The sequence below is a fragment of the Ursus americanus genome, chromosome 7 (assembly GCF_024610735.1).
Source record: "Ursus americanus isolate L20-20 chromosome 7, mUrsAme1.1.p, whole genome shotgun sequence".
Lineage (NCBI taxonomy): Eukaryota > Metazoa > Chordata > Mammalia > Carnivora > Ursidae > Ursus > Ursus americanus.
This window is the reverse complement of record NC_142133.1, coordinates 67,824,606-67,849,196: the sequence shown is the minus strand read 5'-3', so window position 1 is coordinate 67,849,196 and position 24,591 is coordinate 67,824,606. Positions and strand designations below refer to the sequence as shown.

The 24,591-nt window shown below is 49.5% G+C and overlaps 1 protein-coding gene across 6 annotated transcripts; it reads left to right on the top strand.

Moving 5' to 3' along the window:
• The first annotated feature begins 1,658 nt into the window (after positions 1–1,658).
• Positions 1,659–21,833, top strand: MFSD2B (MFSD2 lysolipid transporter B, sphingolipid). 6 transcript variants are annotated; one of them, XM_045809321.2, is made up of 14 exons: positions 1,659–4,734; positions 7,768–7,893; positions 8,994–9,118; positions 9,689–9,812; positions 10,022–10,100; positions 10,183–10,313; positions 12,437–12,527; positions 12,640–12,761; positions 13,215–13,298; positions 13,730–13,810; positions 14,048–14,157; positions 14,543–14,686; positions 15,070–15,249; positions 16,836–21,833. In XM_045809321.2, exons 1-14 carry the CDS (start codon positions 4,648–4,650, stop codon positions 16,858–16,860), a joined length of 1,509 nt encoding a protein of 502 aa, XP_045665277.1. In that variant the 5' UTR covers positions 1,659–4,647; the 3' UTR covers positions 16,861–21,833. The 6 variants fall into 6 exon arrangements, with proteins under 6 accessions (XP_045665277.1, XP_087719956.1, XP_045665279.1 ...); XM_087863830.1 differs by lacking the exon at positions 14,048–14,157; XM_045809323.2 differs by lacking the exon at positions 15,070–15,249.
• The last annotated feature ends 2,758 nt before the right edge of the window (positions 21,834–24,591 follow it).

Here is a 24,591-nt window from a genome sequence, read left to right as displayed (position 1 = left end):
ATTCTGATTCATTGTACCTGGGATGGGTCCCAGATCTCTGCATTTGTAATCTCAAGTGATTTTCAGGTATGTAGTAGAAGAACCAGTGTTGAGGAAATCCTGCACTATGATTCCACCCTAAGAAAATTAACCTGTGTGCTTCACCACGAACAGTGGAAGAAGACTCTCCACCGAAGTGGGACTTCGGGACCTTTAGGTTTTATCCTTTATCTCCCACAATTTGTTCTTAGACTGTTCCCCTTGAACTCTTAATCATGATATAAACCTATACTTCCTTTTCTCTAAGCACAGCTGAGATGAGGCTGGAACATTTCAATGAGAATTTCATTAGAAGTTCAGGAGTAACAGAAGGGAAATACGCATAACTAGTTGACCTGGTTATAAGCTGCATCTTCTGTTTAAGGTCCGTGTTAAGACAGCTTTCTTTTCTAGCTCCCAGCCTTCCACGTGGTAGAGGCCTATCTTTTTATCAGGAAGAGAGGGAAGACAAAGGAGAGCCTTTTCCTTTTGTCATTTACTTTCAGAAATGAACAGATATATAGTAGAAAATACTGTCAGTATGTTTACAGCTGTGGTAGAGCCCTCTCTAGTGAAACAGAATGGCATTCTTATAGTGAGGGAATGGTAAAAATCAGTGAACTCTTTCAGATATAAAAATAAGATGATTGTTAATCTATTTTTCAAGAGTCTGTAAGAAAATGTCTCCTATAGGCCTATCATGAAGCATTGTACAATTTAATTTGCATAATTATAGTCTGTGATTCTCCATATATTTCTATAAAGGGGTTTCTCATTGGAAATATTTTTCTTGTACCTATAAAAAAAAGCCTCCTTTGTGGATTTTCCAGTTTATAATTATTTATCCAGAAGATACATTGGAGGTTTTCTTGTGTGTCCGTGTAGAATATACCCCAGTGAGAAATTCCTATGGAGAAAGACCCATCATCAGCAATAACCTTCGTTTTTGTAACTGTGAACACCTCCGTTAATGTGAATAATATTCTTAGAGGTTTTCTAAAATGAGAATCATCCGTTAAAGGTTTCTACCTTAAAGTTCAAAATTGTAAAGTTGTTAATTAAATGTGTAGATTACATAAAATATACTGACTTAGAAAATACAAATTGAATTTGGCAAAGGAAGGGAAGGCAAACTTGAAAATAATCAAACATTTTTAGGTGTAAAATACAATTTGACGTACGGTAGTTTCAAAACTCGCCAATCAGTTTCTTTGAAAATCATTGTTAAGGCTGGTACAAGAAGTACATTTCTAGTTTTACAGATTCTAATTTGATGGTTAAATTATGCATTATGCAGACTGTAAAACTGGTCTTATTTATTTTATATACTTTTCTCATTCGGGATACTTTTCATTACGTTTTATTGTGTTGAAAATACAGTATTTTGCATCTATTTCAGTGCCTTATTTTGAAAGCAGTTTTTTGCTAACGGTTAACTGTTGTCTTAAGAATGAAATAATTCATTAAAAGGATCTGTGAAATAATCTATAGTTGTTTCTTATACAAGAGTTACATCTGGGTGCATTTGTTATTTTTATTTGGCATTGGCAATGTCATTCAGTTTGAGAATCAGCATTTATTAGGTGCCTTCTGTTTGCCACGTACTTTAATCAGTGTTACTTTCATGTAATCCTCAGAAATATTAACATGTGATATTTTAATGCTCAGAGGTAGGCTTTTTTTAAAAAAAAAAACATTTGTGTCCTGAGTTGAACTAGCATGAAGGCTCCTTGGTAGGGTTTACTTCTTTGTTCTTTCTCTAAGTACATACCATTTAATTGAGAAATTGCTCATCACACTAAATCTTCAGATAGAAATGGGTAATTCAGTAGACTAATATTTGGCTCTTTGTCATTTGCTTTAAATATTTTTTTCACAGATAATTCCTATTCATTGTAGAAAATTATAAAATGCTGAAATGATCTTTAAATCACCTATTTCACCTTTCAAATAATATAACCACTAGTAACATTTTGGTGTGCATCCTTTCAGGTATTTTTACGTGGATCAGTGTTTTATATTAATTACAGGCAGGTTCTTGGTTATTGTAATGCTGTTTTATCTGTTGAAGTCTAAGGTATTTGTCTTTAACTAAAAATTACATTCAGAACATGCCATCACTTTAACTAGAATAATAGCTGTTAGGGACAAATGCCTTTTAATTACCTTTTTGTGCAGGGAGGGAAAAAAGATGAAGAGTTTTTTTTTTTTTTAAAGATTTTATTTATTTATTCGAAAGAGAGAGAGACAGCCAGCGAGAGAGGGAACACAAGCAGGGGGAGTGGGAGAGGAAGAAGCAGGCTCATAGCAGAGGAGCCTGATGTGGGGCTCGATCCCATAATGCCAGGATCACGCCCTGAGCCGCAGGCAGACGCTTAACCGTTGCGCCACCCAGGCGCCCCGAGGAGTTTCTTTTTTTACTTCCTTTTTTTCAAAATTAAAATTGTGGTTGTGTATGCGCCAAGTACAAATATTGGGAACGAAGTGCTTCCAGACCTAAAAATGGTATAAAATGATGTATGTGAAAGTAGATTATCCAAAGAAACTTCAGCTTGAGTTTAAGTTTCCAAGGAATTAAATGCATTATCTCATTATCCTTCCACTGTTGATAAGGCTGCAACCAAGAAAACAGAAGGTACGCATTTTGTAGGTTAAAGAATTGAGGTGTATTTGCAGGATATACAAATACTGAATCATTACTTTGTACACCTGAAACTAGTATACTGTTAAATGTCAATTATACCTCTAGAAAAAAGAATTGAGGCATAGGAAAGGAATTATTTATTTAGACTGGGTAGCATGTATACTTGATTATATTTAGCTGTGACAAAAAAATCTAAAATAATAGTGACTTACAGAACAAAATTTAATTTTTTTCCATGTGAAAGTCTAGAGGGAAGCAATTCAGGACTGGTCAGCTTCATAAAACTTGAGACTTGTGTTGTTAATCTGGCAACACCAGCACTTAACCCCAGACCACAAGAGAGCTGCTCTAGCACCACTCACGTCTGCATTCCATCCAGTGGGAAGAAGCACACACTTTTCCTTTTAAGAACAGGGAAAAAAAACCCAACCCAACTTTATTGGGATATAAATCACACACCTCACCATTCACCCAATTAAAGTGTACAATTCAGTGGCTTTTAGCATAAGCACAGGATTGTGCAACTATCACCACAATCTAATTTTAGACTATTTTCATCCTGTCTTCAACCGGGTACTCCTTAGCCATTCTCTACCCAAAGTCCTAGGCAACCACAAACCTATTCCGTCTGCAGATTTACCTCTACTGGAGATGGCATATAAATGGAATCATACAATATATGGTTTTTGCATCTTTTCATTTAAGGTTTCCAAAGTTCATCCATGTTCTCTTTATTGCGGAGTAACAGTCCATTGTGTGGATGTATCCACCACATTTTATTTACCCATCAGTTGATGGACAATCGGGTTTCACTTTGGGTTATAAATAATATTGCTATGGACATTTCTGTTCAAGTTTTTGTGTGAACATGTTTTTTTCTGGGGTTTATACTTAGGAAGAATTGCTGGGTCATACAGTAATACCATGTTTAACTTTTTGAAGAGCCAGCGTGCCATAGTGCCCGCACTGGTTTACATGTCTGTCCACCAGCGATGTGTGATTTCTGCACACCCTCCCCAATGCTTGTTCCTGTCCTTTTTAATTCTAGCCATCCAGTGGTGTGGTATCTTGTAATTTTGTATTTCCTTAATGACATAAGCAGCTTTTCATGAGCTCGTCTACCTTTGGAGAAATACCTATAGAAATCCTTTGCCCATTTTTTAATTGGGTTGTCTTTTATTGTGGAGTTAGTTGTACGAGTTCTTTATATATTCCAGTACCAGTCTTTATGATTTGCAGATAATTCTCCCACTCGGTGGGTTATCTTTTCACTTGTTAGATGGTTTGCGGCACAAAATTTTTCATTTAGATAGTCCATCTTGTGTCCTAAGAAAAGTTATCTAACCCAAGGTTATGAAGATTTGCTCCTGTTCTCTTCGAGGTGTTTTATAGTTTTAGCCTTTACACTTAGGTCTGTGGTGCGTTTTCGGTTACTTTCTGTGTGTGATGTGACCCCTTCCCTTTGAAGGACTTTTCTGGGAAACCATTATACACTGCTCAGCTTTCATTCACCGGCCGAACTACGTGGCTACACCCATCTCATCTGCGGGAGGCTGGACAATGTGTGTTTCAGGCATCTCGCATCAAATGTAGGTTGTTAACCTATTCGGCCATAGTCAGTCTAAGCAAGTCAATTCTATTGCTTCGTTTTTCAAATAAATGGATCTGGCGGTTTTTTTCACCCGCGAGGATTTAGGGTGTCCAGCGCGAACCGGCGCTGGCTCTAACTCCCTCGGGGACCTGCCCCCAGTACAGCGGTCCCGAGGGACTTACCGGCGCCCGCGCCACCCCCGGCAAATCTGGGCTCCTGCGGGAAACGAAACGGCGCCCTTCGCGGCTTCCCGCTGTCCCCGCGTTGCCCGCGGCCCGCCCCTCGCCGCGCCGCGCCCACTCGGCCCCCGGAGCCGCCCTCCTCGCGGGAGCCGGGCCGCGGGCCGGGTGATAACGCCGCAGGGCTACGGCCGCGGGCGGAGCTGCCGTGAGCCATGGCCGCGTCCCCCGCCGCTCCCCCGGCCCCCGCCGTCGAGGCGCCGCCACCCCAGCCGGAAGCGCGCACCTTGGGGCGCGGCTCGGTGAGCGCAGGGCGAGGGCGAGGGGGGAGCCGGGGCTGCGCGAGGGAGGCGGCGGGAGGGGCGCGGGCCCCAGCCTTCAGGCTTCTGAGCCCCCCTAGTGGACTTGGACAGTTGAGAGTCGAGAGGCCGAGATACTCGGGAGCCCCAAAGAGAACGGGATGGGAAACCGAGTCCTAGACAGGTGAAGTAGCTTGCTGCATTGATTCGGCTGGGCTGGCAGGACCAGGGCCGGTCTCTGCTGTCCTGATGCCCAGCCTCGGGCTCTTGTACGCCACACTCCAGGTCTTCCCAGAGCTCTGGGGCACCCTGGGCAGGTAGGACTTCCCGGTGTGTGGGAGGGGCTGCGTCCTGTCCCCAGTGTCCTGGCACGAGGGGGAGGCTCAGCCAGCTCCTCACACCCCGGCACCGGCCTCACCTGCAGACTGACCCCCCAGAGACGACTTCCTGGCAAGCAGGCTCCCCTGGGAGGGTAGCGGGCAGGTGGGAAGCCAGGGGCGTCCTCAGGGCCTCCTCATCCCCTGCGTGGATGGGGCCGGGCGCAAGGCGGCCAGGGTGGCTGTGTCCGAGAGGGGCTAGGACCGCTGAGCTTCGTGCTGAACAGAGATCCACCGCTGGCTCCAGGCTCAACGCATCCACTTGCGTGTGGCTTCACTTCAGCACTTTAGTTCTCTTTGTCGACTCAGTGCTTCCTGCCAGACACCTCCGAGCAAAGGCTTGTGGCCCCCAAGAAAGAAAGATAGGGAGGCCCCCTGAGGACTCTCATTTCCCAGGGAAATTGAGACATTCGGGGAGAGTAATGGCAAGAGGGAACACTGGCATTGCCGAGGAAGTGCCAGCATTGAATTCTCATGACGACCTCTGCGGTCTGTTTTTTACCCCATTTTACATGTGAGGAAATGAAGCTCAGTGCTGTTGAAGTGCCTTGCCCTGCATCACACGGCTAGAAGTGGCAGACAGAATTTGAATCCAAGTTAGTCCGGCGCTAAAACTTGTGCTCAGTTAACTGCGAAAAGCTTATGATTTAAGTAGGAGAAACTGACATCCGCAAGCCTCCAAGAGAAATTTCAGCTGGAATTTCTCTATCTTTCAAGTGACTTCTGTGTGCCAGAAGCTTGCTAGGAGCGTTTAGGGAGAAACAAGGGCCACATGGGGTGGGGTGGGGCTATCATGTTGCATTCTGCCTCTTATTCAGTTTCTGGAAATTGAAATTATGTTCACACAAACGTCAGAAAAGGAGATGACATCCTGCCTCATGTGTGGTTTTCTTCTGTGGGTAGGAAGAGTGTGCAAAGGATATGATAAACCCTTATCTGGCAAGAACTTCCCTTCAAAAGGGCCGAGTTGGGGTGTCCTGCAAGATACTAAAACGGGTAAAGTCATAGTCCTCTCCACACCCCCTCCCATTCCCAAGCAAAGGATCAAAAGGAAGGATTCCCGGCATCTTTTGAAGAAACAGCCTTTTACCTAGTGTCTTCATGACATTTATTTCAACAAATATATACTGAGCATCTACAATATACCAGATACGGTTCTAGGTACTGGGGACATGGTGGTGAATAAAAATTATAGTGCATGCTCTCAGAGAGTTTACATTCTCATGGGGAGAGGGAGAAAATAAATGAGTGTATCGGGTATTACGTACACTAGAGAGCTGGGTAGTCAGGGCAGGCCTCTGTGAGGAGATGACATTCAGGCTTGACTGGCAAGGAGTCAGCTCTGCAAAGACTCAGGAAGAGCCTTCTAGACAGAAGGAATAGGAAGTGCAAAGGCTTTGAGGCAGCAACAGGCATGGTCATTTTGAGGCATAGCAAACAAGCTACCAAGGTTGAGGAGAGCTATCCGAAGTCAGGTGGGAAGGTGGTGGGGACTGATTGGGTGGGCTCCTGGAGGCTATATGGGAAGGACTTGGAATTGTATTCGAACTGCAGTGGCAAGCTGTTGAGAGTTCTAAGCAGAGATGAGACATGATCAAATTTATGTTATGAAAATATCACCTTGGCTGCTGGGTAGAGAGTGGATAGTAGGGAATGACAGCAGAAGCTGGGAAGCCACCACTTAGGAAGCCACTGATGAATTTGGTGGGGGAATTGGGAAAGAGAAATCAAGGGCTCCTAGGCTTGTGGCCTGAGCTGCTGAATGGACATTGGACAGTGGGGCCGTTTAATGCAATAGGGACAATAGGGTTAGGAATTGGTTTAGACAATGGATGGAAATCAGGAGCTGTGTTTTGACCATGCTAAACTGAAATGCCTGGTAGGCAACCATGTGGCTCTGTGAGTAGGCAGTCGAATATTCCAGTCTGGAGTTCACTGGGTAGCTTAGGGCTTATGAGATATGTCTCTATCTCCACGCACACGCACACGTGTGTGGGCACACACACACATTTGGAGTCATAAGCATTGCTTTATTTCAGTGGTGGGCTGGTAAACAGTCTCTCCAAGAAAATAAAGAAAGCAACTCTCATTTGTAGTGTTTGCTGATTCCTGTGGTATAAATTCACCACAGCTGATTTCAGGCTGCCAGTGGTTCGAGGACTGGCCGAAGTCCTCAACATATAACAATCAGCTCCTGGCACAAATAACACTCAGCTTCATTTGCTCATCAAGACAACCCTTGAAGTTGGCAGGAATATTCTGTTTGACATAGGAGGCTTAGAGAGATACAGTGATTTATTCAAGGTCCACCGGGAGTTGGTGGCAGAGTTGGGAGCCTCCTGACCCCCCACTTCGCTCTGGCTTGCTGACTCAGAGAACAAAATGGACTAGCAGGAGGAAGCATTAAGAGGGAAATAGGAAGAACTTGTCCCGTGGGATGTGGGATCTTTGAGAGGTCATGGCTTAGGATTTTTTTCCCCTCTTTGTCTCACTTCCCTTTAAGATGATTTAGGGTAAATGAGGACTGAGGTTGCTGGAAAAGCCCTCAAGGTATAGGGACCTCAGGGTGCTTACGGAGGCTCAGGAGGGTGTGGGAACTGTTGGGTATCTGCACAGGTGGGAAGCTTAGCTCCTGTGTTCCCCCCTCCCCGCCCCCCAGGACAGCAGAGCCGGTCAGCTCTCCTTCTGTACCAAGGTGTGCTATGGCATTGGTGGGATCCCCAACCAGGTGGCCTCCAGCGCCACAGCCTTTTACCTGCAACTCTTCCTGCTCGATGTGGCACAGGTGAGTGTGGGAAGCACCCCAGGGCCCCCTGTTCCCATCTTCCTTGGTACCCAGTTCTCCTGCCCCGACCTGTCCTTCACTGGATAGATGGCACTTCAGTCCCCAAACTGACAGGAAGCCAAATGCCTTTGAGGGCAACCCCCTTAAGGATGTTTATTGCAGGCTGTTTGTGGTAAAAAATGGGGAAACAATATGAATGCCCAACAATACAGAAGTAGTTGGATAACAAGTTGTGTACTATCCACATAATGGACTATTGTGTAGTCATTCAAAAGAACGAGCTAGATCTATACATTTGACTTGGAGGGATTTCCACGATGCACTGTCAAGTAAGAAAAGTTGCTTTTAGAGATGAGTATACAAATTGATCCCATTTTACCGAAATGAAGACATGCCCCATACATGTGGGTACATGGGTATGTGTAAATATGTGGCTGTACATGATTCAAGTACAAGCATGAAGCAAACAAGTTACAGAAGGATCTACATAGGCTGTTAATGTTGCCTAGAGGAGGGAATGGAGGATAGAGGGGAAGCAGAAAGATTTCTCATGTAGCCCCATGATTTTGTTACATGACACTGATACGATCTCATTTATGCAAAATCATAAATTACGAATGCACATAAACAAACGCCTGAAAGGGTGATCACCAAAATGCGCTGGCGCTTGTCTCAGGATGGGGGATTTCAGACGAGCTTTGCTCAGTATTTTTCTGTACTGTTTGAATGTTTTTATAATGAGTGTGTCATTTATGTACTCAGAAAGGTTAATAAAACATGGTCATTGTAAAACAAAAAGTCTACCTCTGTCGCCCTTCTTGCACAGATGAGGGGTCCCCGGGTCTTCTCCAAAAGCGGCTGGGCAGGAGTGGTAATGGGAACGTGCCAGTGTGGGGCCGTCAGCTCCTCCCCCTGCCCTTCTCTTCGCTAACGGAGCTTTGCCCTTAGATCCATCCGAACTTGTCCTGGGAAAGAGACCCCATAGACCCTTACACCGCGGCTCTGCCCCTGCCAGGTTCCCAGCGCTTTCTCCTGGAAGGTGGGCCGCACTCTCTCTGACTCTGCCAGGCCTCAGCCATCTTCCCACCTGTGCTTTTCAGGTCCCTGCTGCCCAGGTGTCACTTGCCCTGTTTGGAGGGAAGGTGTCTGGGGCAGCTGCCGACCCTGTGGCTGGGTTCTTCATCAACAGAAGCAGAAGGACAGGGTCTGGACGCCTCATGCCATGGTGAGCAGCCCCATAGCCCTCAGGGTCCTGGCTTCCAACCTTGGCCTGAGGCCACTGTGTTTGTCACAGCCCTGCTTCTTAGTGGAAACCCCTGTGGATGGTGAGAGGATGAGACAGTAGTAGGTGTCGGTGCGGGACTAGGTCAGGCTGAGCCATGCAGTTCAGAGACAGTCTTGGGGCCTCTCTGTCACCAGGTGGCACAGGGCTGGACAAAGCTTCGTAGGCTCCCAGGCCTGATCCAGGGTCTATGTGTGACCAGGGTGGGCTGGAGGCCTTGGAAATCCTCACAAAGGAGATAGGCCTCGCTGGTGCTCCAGGGCCCCGGATGCAGGGAATGGCAACGCCAACACCCAAGTGCCCCGGACCTCTGCAGTGAATGGCCCCACGCCCCAGGCTCCCGACACATCCCTCAGCCACCTCTCCCTCTCCTCCTCCATGGCGCCTGCCCTGGCAGCCCCAGGCCAGGGCTCCTGTTGGGGCAGAGGACTTATGCCCAGAAGGGTGTGGTTGTTCCGGGTTTGCCCTTCCTGTCCCCTGTCCTGGCGCTCCATGCCCGCTGTGCTTCCACAGGGTGCTGGGCTGCACGCCCTTCATCACCGTGGCCTACTTCCTCCTGTGGTTCCTGCCCCCCTTCACCAGCCTGCGGGGCCTCTGGTACACAAGCTTCTACTGCCTGTTCCAGGCGCTGGCCACGGTAAGCCGGTGCACCCTCTGGCGGGGGCTTGGACCCCTGGGACCCCATTGCTGGTCGGTGGCCACCGTGAAGTGTGTGAAGGGAGAGGGTAGGTGTCCCTGAGGGACCCACCCCTCCGGCCCTCCGCCCCTTACTCTGGGCTTGGGGGGCATCAGCCGGGACGTGCCGGCCTGGGGGGCCCGGCCTGAGCCCGGCCCGGGCGTCCCCAGTTCTTCCAGGTGCCCTACGCGGCGCTCACCATGCTCCTGACCCCCTGCCCGACGGAGCGGGACTCGGCCACGGCGTACCGTGAGTGCGGGCGTGAGGCCGGGCGGGAGGCCGCGGCCCCCGGGCCCACCAGCGCCCGTCACCTGGCGCCACTCTGTCCCAGGGATGACCATGGAGATGGCGGGGACGCTGATGGGAGCCGCCGTGCACGGGCTCATCGTTTCGGGCGCCCACCGGCCGCACAGGTGCGAGGACGCCGCGCTCGCCGGGCCGGTCGCTGTCTCCCCCGACGCGGTGAGTGCCCCCGCGGCCCGCACCTCTCCCTCCCTCCGTCCCGCTGACCCCGCTTCTCCACCCGGGAAAGCGGACCGCAGAGCAGCAGGAGGGCAGAGGGGTGGGGAAGGGCCACGGGCACGGGCAGGGGCAGGGGAGAGGGTCTGGCGTCCCTGCAGCGCTCTGGGTAAAGCCCCTTCTGTGGCCCGCCCCACCCCGGCCTCACCCCCAGGGCACGGAGGAGGGACACCTGGAGGCAGTGCCCTTCCTCTCCTCGCAAACCAGATGCAACTAAGGGACGTGCATCTATGTTACCCAACCAGCTCAGCTATTTTTCCCTTAAGCAAATGATACCATTATGCGCCCAAACCCCGGGAGCCAACATGGAGTCCCCTCCCTCTCCAGCCCTGAGCCCCACTCCAACCCATTACCAAACCCCTTGCACATGTTAGGCCCCCGATCTTCTGGACCTTGCATCCCCAACATCTCTGGGTCACCCCAGTACTGCATAGTCTCCCCGCCCCCCCCCCCCCGGTACCCCAGCCTCCAGCCATTCCCCCAGCCCAGTCAGGGTGACACTGTAAAGTAGTTCCAACGTGGGTGGCCCTCACCTTCAGGACCCTGCCCCGCTGCTCCTCCTCAGCTTGGGTTTGTGGTCTCTCCTCAGTGTTCTCTGCATCATTCTGCTTCATCTGCTCCTTTAATAATATTTCAGATTTACAAAAACTTATACAGCTGTGGTTCTCAAAGTGTGGTCCCTGGGCAGCACCAGAAGCATCACCTGGAAGCTTGGTAGAAAGGCAGATTCTTAGGCCCCACCCAGAACCAATGATTTACAAATTTTGGGAGGGGGCCGGCAATCTATATTTGAACAAGCCCTCCAGGGGATTCTGACCCCCACCAGCATTTGAGAATCAATGGTATGAGAATAATGCCACATCATGGCCCAGCACCCACTTAAGAAAACATTACAGTGAAGTCCTGTGTACCCATCCCCAGACCCATCTGCAGGGCCAGCTACAAAATTTGCCTAGGTACGGTGCAGAATGAAAAGACAGGGCTCTAGAGAGAGTGGGGAAACCAGTCTGTCCTTCCCATGGCCCACTGCCCTAACCAAGGGATTGCTTGGGTGAAGGTGCACGAGTGGCCCCACCCAGGTGCCCTCAGACTCATCATGGCTGCTGGCCTAGGGCCAGAAGGTTGTGGCCTTGCCCCTCCCAGATCGACCCTCTCCATATATACACTTAGGCCCCCACCCCAGAAGTACTGGGTCACTCTCTGGTTGGGGGTGACAGTGGCCTTGGGTTGGCCTGGCCTGGAGTGCAAAGGAATGGGCAGCAGGAGGCTGAGAAGTCCAGCCCCGGGAGGTGGAGCCTCATGTGAGCCCAGGCCCAAAGCTTCCCGCGGCTCCTGCTGTGTCGTCCCATTGACTTCACACAAAACACAGATTTGTAGATAAAATGATCAAGCGTTTCAAGACAGTGAGAGCAGAGCATTAATGCCTATCACAGCTCCCTCCTGAATGTGGGGTCCTGTGCCACTGCGCTGAGCCCACCCAGGTGAGGCCCTGTCCACCTCCTTCTTTCTTCCCCTCCACAGAGACAACCTCAGCTCAGGCGGGTGACTGTTGCTCCCAGGCATGTCTTTACGTGGATTTTATTACTTATGTATCTTCCCCTGGATGACAGCACCATGGCGTGTCTGTTTTCGCCCTTTATCTGGGTCCTCGCGCCTCACTATGCTGTACCTGTCTGCTCTTGAGTCTGTCTTGCACACTCCAAGCCCCTTACTGGGGATGGACGGGAGTCACTTATTCATCACTGTACCCTCCGGGTCTAGCGTGCAGAAGGGCCACCAATGAATGTTTGCCTTAAAAAATGAGAGAGAAAGAGGGAGAGGAAGAGCTCCGACCCCTGGTGGCATGGATGCCCTCCTGTTCATGCATGAGGCACACGGGCAGCAGGACCATTGTGGGCCCAGAGATCTCCATCTCCTGCTCCGGTGATTGGGAGGAGAGGCACCCAGCACCCTTGGGCTTGGACTGAAGGTCCCTCTGCCCCACTGGGAAGGACTCCTGCCCAGGGTGTCCCCACTTCTGTAGGTTGGAGACATCACCCACACCCCGGTTCTGTCCTGTCCCACAGGCTCGTCTCTACTCCATCGCAGCCGCCGTGCTCGCTTTGACTTACCCTGTCTGCAGTGGTTTGCTGTGCCTCGGGGTGAAGGAGCGACCAGGTAAGGGGGTGCAGTCAGGGCACGGGAAGCAGAAGCTGGGACAGGTTCCTCTTGGGCCTGGGTTTTGGTTTGGAACTCTGACAAGCCGAAGTGTCACTTTCCTGTGTTGCAGGCTCCTCTGACCCAGCCTCCGGCCAAGGCCTGAGCTTCCTGGCTGGGCTGCGCCTCACTGTCCGGCACCCGCCCTACCTGAAGCTGGTGATCTCCTTCCTGTTCATCTCAGCAGCCATTCAGGTACCTCTGGCTTTGGCTCTGGCCTTGGCTCTGGCCATACTGACCCTGTGTAGGCTCAGCGTCAGCCTCTCGGCCCCACCAACCGGAGTTAGGCTTAAATAGAGAGAAACGGTGGCTGCCACGGGTTCCAGAGAGCCCAGTGCAGGGAGGAGAGAGACCTAGACAGAGCTTGTGGGACCAGGGAGGGTCAAGGCCTAGACACTGGGGCGCTGACAAGATCTGGGTAGCAAGGTCCATTCGCAGGGTTAAGGGGGAAATGGGCAAGGAAGAGTGTTTATACCTGTTTCGGGTCTAAGTGTCCTTTGTGGGGGAGGGGTCCACATGATACATGACGACTGGAGCAACTGTGTTTGAGGTCCCAAAGAAGAGGCCAGACTTGCGACCTAGGCCTTGCCCTTGACTTCTGAGCTCCTGCTATTCCTTGTACACGACCACTTCCTTTGGCCTCCTCAGGTGGAGCAGAGCTACCTGGTCCTGTTCTGTACACACGCCTCCCGGCTACACGAGCATGTCCAGGGCGTGGTGCTAACCATCCTGGTAAGCGGTCCTGGGAGGGAGGGAGAGAGAGCGCGAGTGCGGAGGAGGGCAGAGGAAGAGGGAGAAGCAGACTCCCTGCTGAGCAGGAAGCCCATTGCAGGGCTTGATCCCAGGACCCTGAGGTCATGACCTGAACTGAAGGCAGATGCTTTAATGGACTGAGCCACGCAGGCACCCCTGGTGTGGTTCTTGACAAGAGATGTGTGGCCAGAATTCCGGTCAACATTCTGGACTCCTTTGTGATCTTAGTCACCTGCACTCCAGCAGAGGGTGGGACTGAAGGCGGAGTCATGAAGTTCATAGCCACTGGTTCCAACCAGGGGGCAAAGTCAAGGTCGAGCATCCCACCTAAAAACCAGGGCTTCTAGAACCTAGGTGGGTAAAGGCATTGGCAGCACGGCCCGGGCTGGGATGGTTTTGTCTGTTCGCAGGTCTCGGCTATGCTGAGCACCCCACTGTGGGAGTGGGTTATACAACGATTTGGGAAGAAGACATCGGCCTTCGGGATCTGTGTGAGTGATGCAGGAAGCAAGGCCTGGGGTGGCTGCAGGGAAGGTGGCAGGGTCAGGGAGGTAGCCTTGGAGCCTGAGTCTCCCGGGGGCTGGCAGGGCTGATCTCTATTTGCTTGTGTCTTCAGTCCCTAGCAAAGGACCAGGCACAGGGGTTATTAGTAAAGACCGGTGAGTGTAGGAATGAAAGAGCATGTCAGGGGCAGATGGAAGGATCAGCTGGTACATCTGTCTCCCCAGGTGATGGTGCCTTTTGTAATCCTGTTGGCTGCTGTACCCACAGCACCTGTGGCATATGTGGTGGCCTTGGTATCTGGCCTGAGCATTGCTGTGTCCTTGCTGCTACCCTGGTAGGCTGGGTGAGGGGAAGGCAGTGCGGGAGCTTCACGTCCTTCCTAATGGGGATGCTCTCTTTCCCATCCACCTGTTGTCCCAGGCCCCTGTGTCCAGCCTGTGCTGGGGAGGGGCTCTCCCACCTGCAGGAGATGGAGGCCACCGGCTCCGTCCTTGGAGCTCTCCTGAAAGAGCACCAGGCGGCAGGAATGGTGGGCAGCTGTGTTGGGGAATGGGGCTGAAAGGCGAGCACACGCATTGCTGGGCTCTCTGTGGGCCAGTCCTGGTCCTGGGCAGCAGGAACCCAAGGATGAATCTGATGTGGTCTCCGTCCCCAGAGAGCTCTCAGGCTGGCGGCTGTCCAGGGGATACAAGGAATAATTCTGCAGCCCTGTCCCCCAGGTCCATGCTTCCAGATGTGGTGGATGCCTTCCAGCAGCAGCACCAGCACGGCCCAGGCCTGGAGACCATCTTCTACTCATCCTACGTCTTCTTCACCAAGCTTTCCGGCGCATGCGCCCTGGGTATCTCCACTCTCAGTCTGGAGTGAGTCCCAGCGTTGGGCTGTACTAGAGGCACAAACAACGAGTGGGGTGGGAAGAAGGGGGCAGAGTTCTCCACCCTAGCGGGCCACTTGTCTGCTCTTTAGAGTGTAGGGCAACACCTGCCCCAGCTTTCTCCGTGCACATGACTGAGAGGGGCCTTTCTCGGGAGCTGTACCCCTTCTGAAGCCCCAGCTCCCCACATTCTCATTTCTGCCAGAGCTCCCTGGCCAGCCCATTCCCTCGACGCTCCCTTCTGCCATGGTTAAGCCGATCTGGCCGGGAAAGGACTCCTAGTGTCAGGGCAGTGTGGGGTGGGGTACCCGGGACCCCTCCTGCCAGGCCCGGTGGGATCTGAGCTGGATCTGTGGGATGCTGTTTCTCCAGGTTTGCGGGCTACGAGGCAGGAGCCTGCAAGCAGGCGGAGCAGGTGGTGGTGACCCTCAAGGTCCTCATCGGGGCCGTGCCCACCTGCGTGATCCTCACCGGTCTGTGCATCCTCATGGTTGGCCCCACTCCAAAGGTGCCCTCTGGGGAGGACCCCTCCCACCGGCAGAGCCTTCAGAGGTGGGCACCCCACGTACACGGGTCCCAACACCCAGGGAAGCACAAACATGAGCCAGTGTGAGACTGACCGCCAGGTCCCCAGTTGTCCCTGAGGCATTTACGCAGTTGAACACTCCCGCCTTTGCAGAGACTCTTCTTGTAGCTTCATTGATGCCATATGTTCCTGGATTTTTTTTTTTTTAAAGATTTAGTTATTTTTGAGAGAGAGTAGGTGAGAGCATGAGTGGGGGGGCGGTAGAGGGAGAGGAAGAGAAGCAGACTCGCCAAGGAGCGTGGAACCCAACATGGGGCTTGATCTCATGACCCTAGGATCATGACCTGAGCCGAAATCAAGAGTCTGATACTTAACCAACCGAGCCACCTGTGCACCCCTGCTCCTGGTTTCTTTTTCTTTCTTTCTTTCTTTTCTTTCTTTCTTTCTTCTTTCTTTTTCTTTTTAAAGATTTTTATTTATTTGTTAGAGAGAGAGAGAAAGCGTGCCCAAGCAGGGGGAGTGGCAGGCAGAGGGAGAAGCAGACTCCCCGCTGAGCAAGGAGCCCGATGTGGGACTCGATCCCACGACCCAGGGACCATGACCTGAGCCGAAGGAAGACGCTTAACTGAACCACCCAGGCGTCCCTCCTGGATTTTCGTCAGCGACTCTGCTCATCCCTGCTCAGTCTCCCTCCCTCGATTATCTGTTAGATGTGGTGTGGAAGGGCTCCTTCCTTGGCCCCTGCTCCCTTTGGTCTCCATAACATCAGGCACCTCATCCACTGGCTTGATCTCGAGCCCCTCTTCTACCTGGAGACTCCTAGACCTGCCCCCTCCCCCGGACTTCCTTCACGTTCTCGATCCACATATCTGGCTCTAATTTGCATGTCTCCACCTGATGTCCCACAAGCATGGAGTCACTTTCAAAGAGCCCCGAACTACTGAACTCATCTTCTTTCCGCCTGGGGCTACGCCTCCTGTGATGGCACCATCCTCCCGCCTGGGAGCCAAAAGCTGGGTGGTCTTCTACTCTTTCCCCCACAGGTTGTGCTGAGCTGCGCTCTGAAGCTTATTCTTCCTGCTTCCAGGGCACTGATCCCGCTGCCCGACGAGATGCCTGCTGGCTGGCTTTCCCCGTGGACTGTGGGGATCTTGAAGGCGGGGGCTGTGTTTTACTCGTTTCTGCATGCCCAGCCCAGCTCAGAGGCCAAGGCCAGCTGGTGCCGCAGTGTCAAGGCGTGTGGCCCGGCAGCTTTCACAAGCACATGGCCACCTGTTTGGAGATGCTCGCACACTCACAAATACCAGCACTTGTCCATATACGGGATCGGCAGGAAGTGACACTGTCATCGGTCCCTCATTCTCAGTGTGGATGGCTCAGACTCCGGCCAAGTAACACTGAGATCACACGCACACTTAGAACGACACATAGATGGGGAACTGCTGGATGGACTTGGAGAAAAACGGGGGCTGCAGCTTTATTCTAGGGGTTGGGAACTGGAGGAGTTGCCAGGGAGGCAGGGAGCTGCCACTGCCACGTCCACAGGGGTCTGGGGCCGGACAGAGTCCTCCCCCACCCTCATCTGTCTCTTTGGTTTCTTTTCCTTTTGCAGGAGGACCAGCTATAGCCTCGCCTGAGGTCTGACCTCATATGGGCAGGAACAGCAGGAGCCAGCGTCTTCTGGGCTCGAAGTCCCTTTCTTCCCAGTCCCTTAGCTCGTCTACTTTGAAGGTTACACATGACCCGTTTTTTCCCCTGGGATATGGAGCCTTCAGGGACATCTCCTGAAGGGACTGGCCTGGGCTCCTGGACCCTCACCCGCCACTTCTTGCTTGTTGACCACAGACCATGTCAGATAGGCCTGTGCTCCAGGCCACCCAGCTCCGGGTAACCATGACCTGGAAACCATCCCAAGAGCAACTATTCCTGGAAAAGGAAGACCCACAACCTGCTCACCCGACAGGACAGACACACAGACCTCTTGTTCTTCCTGACACTCCAGTGGACATCTGACAGAGAGGCTGACAGACACCACATGAATGGGCAGAGTGGGGACAGATGGACATGCTGGGAATGACATCAGGAGAGACACAGATAGAGGCACTGAGACCAACAGACCTCAGAGGGAGCAAATGGGGACAGGAGCGGGGGAGGAGACTGAGCAGGACTAGAGAGGCGTTTCTCAAGGCTTTCTGTTTGTTCAGATAAGCTGGCAACACTTTCTGGAATCAGACACAGACTGATATTGAACCACCAAAGATCAATCATTTTTTTGAACAGAAGTTATTTTCGTGGAAATAGTTTTCTGAAATTGTATCTTATAAAAGCACAAGGACCACAGTTTTCTAAAGGCCATATCTTTGGGGAAGAAAGACCCACTGAAGTTTATTTAAAAAAAAATATATATATATATATTTTAAAGGATTTATCTTCTATTGAGTCTGTAAAATATGACCATGGCCAGCCCTCTCATCCCATCTCCTGGGAAACCACCGCCCAAGGAGGGGAGGTGGGGGTGCCTGATGTCACTGCACCTGGCTATGTCCCCTTAGCCACATATCCTGGACCCCACAGTTCCGAGAGCAGAGATGGCCATGTGGGAGGTGGGTTCCTTCCTTCCTTTTGGAAGAGATAAGAAGTGGAGTAGCCCAGGGCAGCAGGCCACAGTATCTGTGGAGGGGTTGGGGAAGCCATGGGAGTCCTGGTTGATGCCCCAGCAACTTCTAGAGAAGCCCAGAAGACCAGGAGGTGCAGACTTGCCCCCTGCATTCCCCTCCAGCCCCCTGCTCTGTCCCTTCCATGGGGTCAGCTCTCTGGAGATCCCCGCCCAGGGCCAGGCCCCCTTCCACTTCCTCATTACACCTTGGCCACCTCTTAGTTCCAGACTCTCACCTATGATTGTCAGAGCCCAGACTCACGCTCAGACAGGATATACCCCTCAAAGCATGAAACATCCGGCTTCCTCCAAAAACACGGTAGCCCGAGAAGGAACCTGACCTCAGAGTAACAGTGCACGGTGTGACCTGGTCTATATGATGCTTGAACTCTCTGCCCTTGTGCCACTGAGATGGGTATCTGACCCTTGGCATCACAGGGCACCAGGGAAAGAGCTGGGTCAGCTTCTCCTCATTGCCCATCTGACTTAGGAACAGGCTCACAGGAAGCTCTGCTCACCCCGGGGTGTGCGGGTCACACGCACGCGCACATCCCCACAGAACAGTTTCTCAACAGTGGAAAATCACTGACTGTGGGCACAAAGTACCTGCTAAGACAGAAGGGGACGTCGAGTTTCTACCATGTTACCATGCTGTGTTTCGGAAACGTGGGCAATGCAGGTAGGATCAGAAGCTTGTGCCAAATTCTACGTTACCTGTTTCCCAGGAGTGCAGTCTCAAGGAGCTGAACTATACTGCCCAAATACAGCTGCAGGGGCCACCTCTGGGGCCCAGGGTTGGATCTTGGAGACAGAGATGATGAGGGGCTGCCCACAGTGTATTACTCCATTTCTCCCTCACAGCAGCCCTACGAAGCATGTACTATTATTCTCGTTTTCACTTTTTAAAAAAGATTTTACTTATTTATTTGTCAGAGAGAGAGAGAGCACAAGCAGGGGGAGTGGCAGGCAGAGGGAGAAGCAGACTCCCCGCTGACCAGAGAGCCCGATGCGGGACTCAGGACGCTGGGATCATGACCTGAGCTGAAGGCAGCCGCTTCACCGACGGAGCCACCCAGGCGTCCTATTATTCTTATTTTCAGAAGACGAAACAGGCTTAGAGAGATTAAGTCACTTGCTTACAGTAAGCTGGTGGCAGCAGTGGCCTTGAACCTAAGTGGGCCTGACTCCAAAGCTGTGGAGACAGCCGGTGCTGAACACATCTGTTGGAGGAACAGCCGATGCCCACACTTTGGTAGCACCAGGACTGCTCCTCCCCCGAAACCAAATGCCAGCATCCCCTCCTCTGACCCTACGCTCCCATCCCACAGTGTTATCCCCACTATTTGGGAATTATTATTCCCAATTCCACCCATCATTCCTACTCTGGGTCCTTCAAATCACATTTGCCCACGGAGCCCCCCCTTATACCCCCGACCCTCTTCTGACACCCACTCTCAGAGCCAGACCTCCTGCTTCAGAGAAAGAGGATGTCTCCTTGCCACCAAGGCCCACCCCTGGGCCTATCACTGACAAAGAGCAGACATCGCCCTTGCCCCTTCCCTCTCTGCTACTGTTCCTTCCTTCCTTCCCTCCGCCTCCTTCTCTTCCTTTCTTTCTCTCTCCCTCTCTCTTTCTTTCTTTTGAGAGAGAGAGAGCAGTAGGGCAGAGAGAGAGAATCCTAAGCAGGCTCCACGGCTAGCCCAGTGCAGAGCCTGACGAGGGCTCGATCCCATAACCCTGAGATCACAGCCTGAGCCGAAATCAAGAGCTGGACGCTCAACCAATGAGCCACCCCGGGCGCCCCTCCACCTCTGTCTTTCTAACTCAGAACTCGCTGCTGAACTTCAGAAGTTCTGAAGAACTGGGTGTTCTTCAGGCAGTTAGAACATCCTCTGTCTGAAGTGGAGCTCATCACCTCCCCACGGTTGTTCAGCCTCCTGCATTTTTGGGTAAATGACGTCAGCATCTATCAGGTCACCCAAACCAAAAACTTGGTGTCGTCTTCGTTTTCTTTCTCCCCCACTCACTTTACCACGCCCTCCCCACGCACGCTGAGTGTGGATTAAGCAACAGAAGGAAAAGGTTGCAGCTTGTAGGTTATTGTCAAATGGTAAAAGTTACTTGGAATCGGGCAGAAAATCGTAGCCCCAGATATGGCTGGGTGTGACTCCTAACACACATGGCGACTGAGAGAGCTGCCCGTGAGGTGTTTGAGATGTGTCGTGTGTCTGTTTATGTACTCCTACAGGACCCTGGTCAGCTGGGTACAGATTTCTGTGTTCACCTAGTGTTTCTTCAGGACAACACTGGTGCATAAGCAAGGAAATTCATGTTACACTCTAATTGTTCCTTAATATAGTAACTTTGTTGGAGCTAATGTGTGTTTTCAAAACAAGCATTATAACAGAACTGAGTGTACACGTGGCTGAGTGTAAACAACAGAAATCCTAAATGATCTCATAAACATTCAAGGAACGAGACAGATATTTTAAAGCATTCCCACAAAGAAAACACGGAGATCCGCATGATATTACCAAGTGCTATTAAACTTTCAAGGACCATTTCATAGCTTATGAAAACTTTTCCAGGGAACGGAAAAAGGGCAAACCCTTTTATATAAAAGGGCAACTCATTATAGCAGGCCAGGATAAGTCTGAGACCAAAACCAGACAAGCAAAGTAAAAAAGAAAGGAAATTTACAGGCTAATCTTGAACACAGAACATGGAAGCAAGAATCTGAAGCAAAATATTAGTAAACTAAGTCTGGCAATGTCTAAAAAATAAACACATCATGAACACATTGGGTTTATTCTAAGAATGCCAAGTTTGTTTCACATGAGAAGAATCTGTTGAGTGAAACTTACCACATTAACAGATTAAAGGAGGAAAAAAATTGTGTTCTCAATAGATACAGAATCATTTGATAGAAAGCTAATACCCACTGATGATAAATAAGTACTAAGCAAACCAAGAGGAAAAGGACATTTTTAAACCTGAAAAGGAGATCTACCAAAAATCTAGAGTGAACATCATTCTTAATGGTGAAATAGTCCCTTTAAAATCAGGAATTAGGAGATCCACCATCACTGCTTCTAGTGAACACTTCATCAGCAGATTTAATTAGTGTAGTAACAGTATAATAATTAGAAAGGAAGAAACAAAATTGCCATTATTTGTAAATGATATGATTACCTATACAGAAAACCCAAAAGAATCTACAGATAAATTATTAGAGTAAGGGAGTATAGCCAGATAGTTGGACATAAAATTAACAAGAACAAATTATATTTGTATATGCCAGTAACAGTTACAAAACAATTTTTAAACACTAGCAACAAAAAATATAAAATACCTAGAAATAAATGAACAGGATGTGGAAAGACTTTTGCTTTTGGCCATGATGGACTAGTAGAGACCAGACCTAGCCTCTCAGCTGAAGCAATTAAAAAAAACTAGAGAGAATATATGAAACAATAGTTTTCGAGATGCTGGGCATGAACCAACAAAGGAGGAATCTCTGAAAGATGGGAAACAAATGAGGTGAAGCTTACGATTACCCCAGCTCATTGCCTCGAGAGTTTCCAGATGACGGTGAAGAGAACAGTTGGAGCCCAGAGGACTCTAAGCTGGGAAGATGAGTTTAAGGAGACCAAAGTGGTTAGAGTTTGCAGGACAGAATATTGGACAGAAGTGAGCTACACAGAGGGTTCCCTTCAAGTACCCAACAGAATGTTGATTAAAGAAATAAATGTGAAAGGCAAAACTTCATGAGAGGAAAGATTGATAAATGTGACTTGCTTAAAATGAACAGTTTGTTCAACAAAACACACCACAAAGACAAAAGACAAGACACAAACTGGGTGAAGACATTCGCCACGTATATTAACATCGAGAATATAAAAAGAATCCCTACAACTCAAGAAGAAAAAGACAACCCAATAGAAATTGGGGCAACTCCTACATTGTTGGTGGGAATGCAAGTTGGTACAGCCACTCTGGAAAACAGTGTGGAGGTCCCTTAAAAAGTTAAAAATTGAGCTACCCTATGATCCAGCCATTGCACTACTGGGTGTTTACCCCAAAGATACAGACGTAGTGAAGAGAAGGGCCATATGCACCCCAATGTTCATAGCAGCAATGTCCACAATAGCTAAATCGTGGAAGGAGCCAAGATGCCCTGCAACAGATGACTGGATTAAGAAGTTGTGGTCCATATATACAATGGAATATTACTCAGCAATCAGAAAGAATGAGTTCTCAACATTTGCTACAACATGGACGGCACTGGAGGAGATAATGCTTAGTGAAATAAGTCAAGCAGAGAAAGACAACTATCATATGATTTCTCTCATCTATGGAACATAAGAACTAGAATGATCAGTAGGGGAAGAAAGGGATAAAGAAAGGGGGGGTAATCAGAAGGGGGAATGAAACATGAGAGACTATGGACTATGAGAAACAAACTGAGGGCTACAGAGGGGAGGGGGGTGGGGGAATGGGATAGACTGGTGATGGGTAGTAAGGAGGGCACATATTGCATGGTGCACTGGGTGTTATACACAACTAATGAATCATCGAGCCTTACATCGGAAACCGGGGATGTACTGTATGGTGACTAACATAATATAATAAAAAATCATTATTAATAAAAAAAAATAATAGTAGCTTTAGAAATAAAAAAAAAAAGAAATTGGGGCAAAAGAAACAAACGGGTTTTGCAAAAGAGAAAACTCAATTGGCCAATAAACACATGAAAGATGCTCAATTTCATTGGTGGTCTGGAAGTAAAAATTAGGATCACAATGAGAAACCATTTGAAACTACTCCGTGGTCCTAAGGTAAGAAGCCTTGAGCAAGCAGAAAAGGAGCTCTGATACATGGATGCTGGGAGTGAAGACTGATGTGACCACCTGGGAAAATAATTTGAATTCACAACCCCCCTGTGCTCCAGCAATTCCACATCTATGTCAAAGACCCCAGGGGGTGCGGGGGGCTCAGTCGGTTAAGCATCTGACTCTTGATTTCGGTTCAGGTTAGGATCTCACAGTTGTGAGATCAAGCCATGCCCAGGGCGCTCAGCATGGAGTCTGCTTGAGATTCTCTCTCTCCCTCTGCCCCCCCAGCCCCCCCTCCGCTCACAAAGGTGCCTGCACTCAGGTGCCCTCTCTCTCAAAATAAATAAAATTAAAAAAAAAAAAAAAAAGACCCTAGAGAGACTTCTCAAATACTTGCATCAGGACATACTTAACAACAATATTCAAGGCATTATTGCTTATAATTGCAAAAGTAAAACCAGGGAACGGTACAAATGTACACAGCAGGAAATGGATATATTATGGTAACTCAAAACAGTGAAAATAATAGAACAAACACATAATAAGCAGGATTCTTAGAAACAATATTGAGTGAAAAACATTAAGCTGCAGAGAACTATATACAATATAACACCATTGTATAAAGCTCAAAAACAAGGGGGGATAAACACTATGTTGTTTAGGCCAATGTGTATAGGTGGTTGTGGTAAAAAAAGAAAGGAATGAATGATCATTACAACAATCAAGAGATTAGTTACCTCTAGGGTGGAGTTATCTCTATAGAGAAGGATCCAGAATGGTTTCTAGTAATGTTCTGGTTCTTAAATGAGGTGGCAGGTGGCTCTTTTTATTATTAAGCCTTCCTGGGGCATCCGGGTGGCTCAATCGGTTAAACGTCTGCCTTCTGCTCAGGTCATATCCCAGGGTCCTGGGATCAAGCCCCATGGTGGGCTCTCTGCTCAGCGGGGAGCCTGCCTCTCCCTCTGCTCTCTGCCGCTCCCCCTGCTTCTGCTCTCTCTCTGTCAGATAAATAAAAACAATTTAAAACAATTAAGCCTTCCTATACTTTATATGTTTGTGTGTATTAAATAATAAATACCCATACAAAATGTAGAGAAATTTGGGCCACCAAATGGGATTTGTAACTAATGTCTTTCCTTATGCAAACTATTCTCAACAGAACATTAAACAATAATTAAATATTATAGCTCTTCTGTCCCTGTTTCCAAAGCAAGCAAATACTGGATTATCTTCTATCGCTCCAATGACTGTAATAACAGCAGAGGCCAAGGAAATGTCTTTCGTAGGAGAGTTGTCATGGAATCAGATTTGTTGTAAAGAAATACATAATTTACGTGCCAGACCGTCCACAAACATAAAATCAAGAACTTTTCTTTATACCAGCAATAATCACAGAGAAAATACCATCAAAACATTCACAACGGCCACAGCAAGCATTAGTGATTTTATGCACTCATTCACAGGACTCTGTCCAGGGAAATGGTGGTTATAACCTATACATGGAGGCACTGCGCTGATCTTACAACGGGGTCCCCAGGCCCCCCAGGCTTCCTAATAGTGTGCTTTCATCCCACCCAGACACTTCCTCTGCAAACGGAGCCAGGCCTCAGGCTGTCCTCGGCTACTGCTCTCAGACACCCGATCACAGACCAGCGGCCTCCACTTCCATTATCCCAGCAGCCGCCTAATGCGTCTGGACCACAAAGGGGGCCCTCGCCTCTTCCCTATCCCAGCTCCATCTTCACAAGCGGTAACAGACAGGAGTCCCCGAGGGTACGAAATCTTTCTTTCCGGATGATTTTCAAGGAAGGGGGGAAAGATGCATGTGTGCTAATGGAACCTCTATGGCCAAAGCAAATTATCTGCAGATGTGCCCT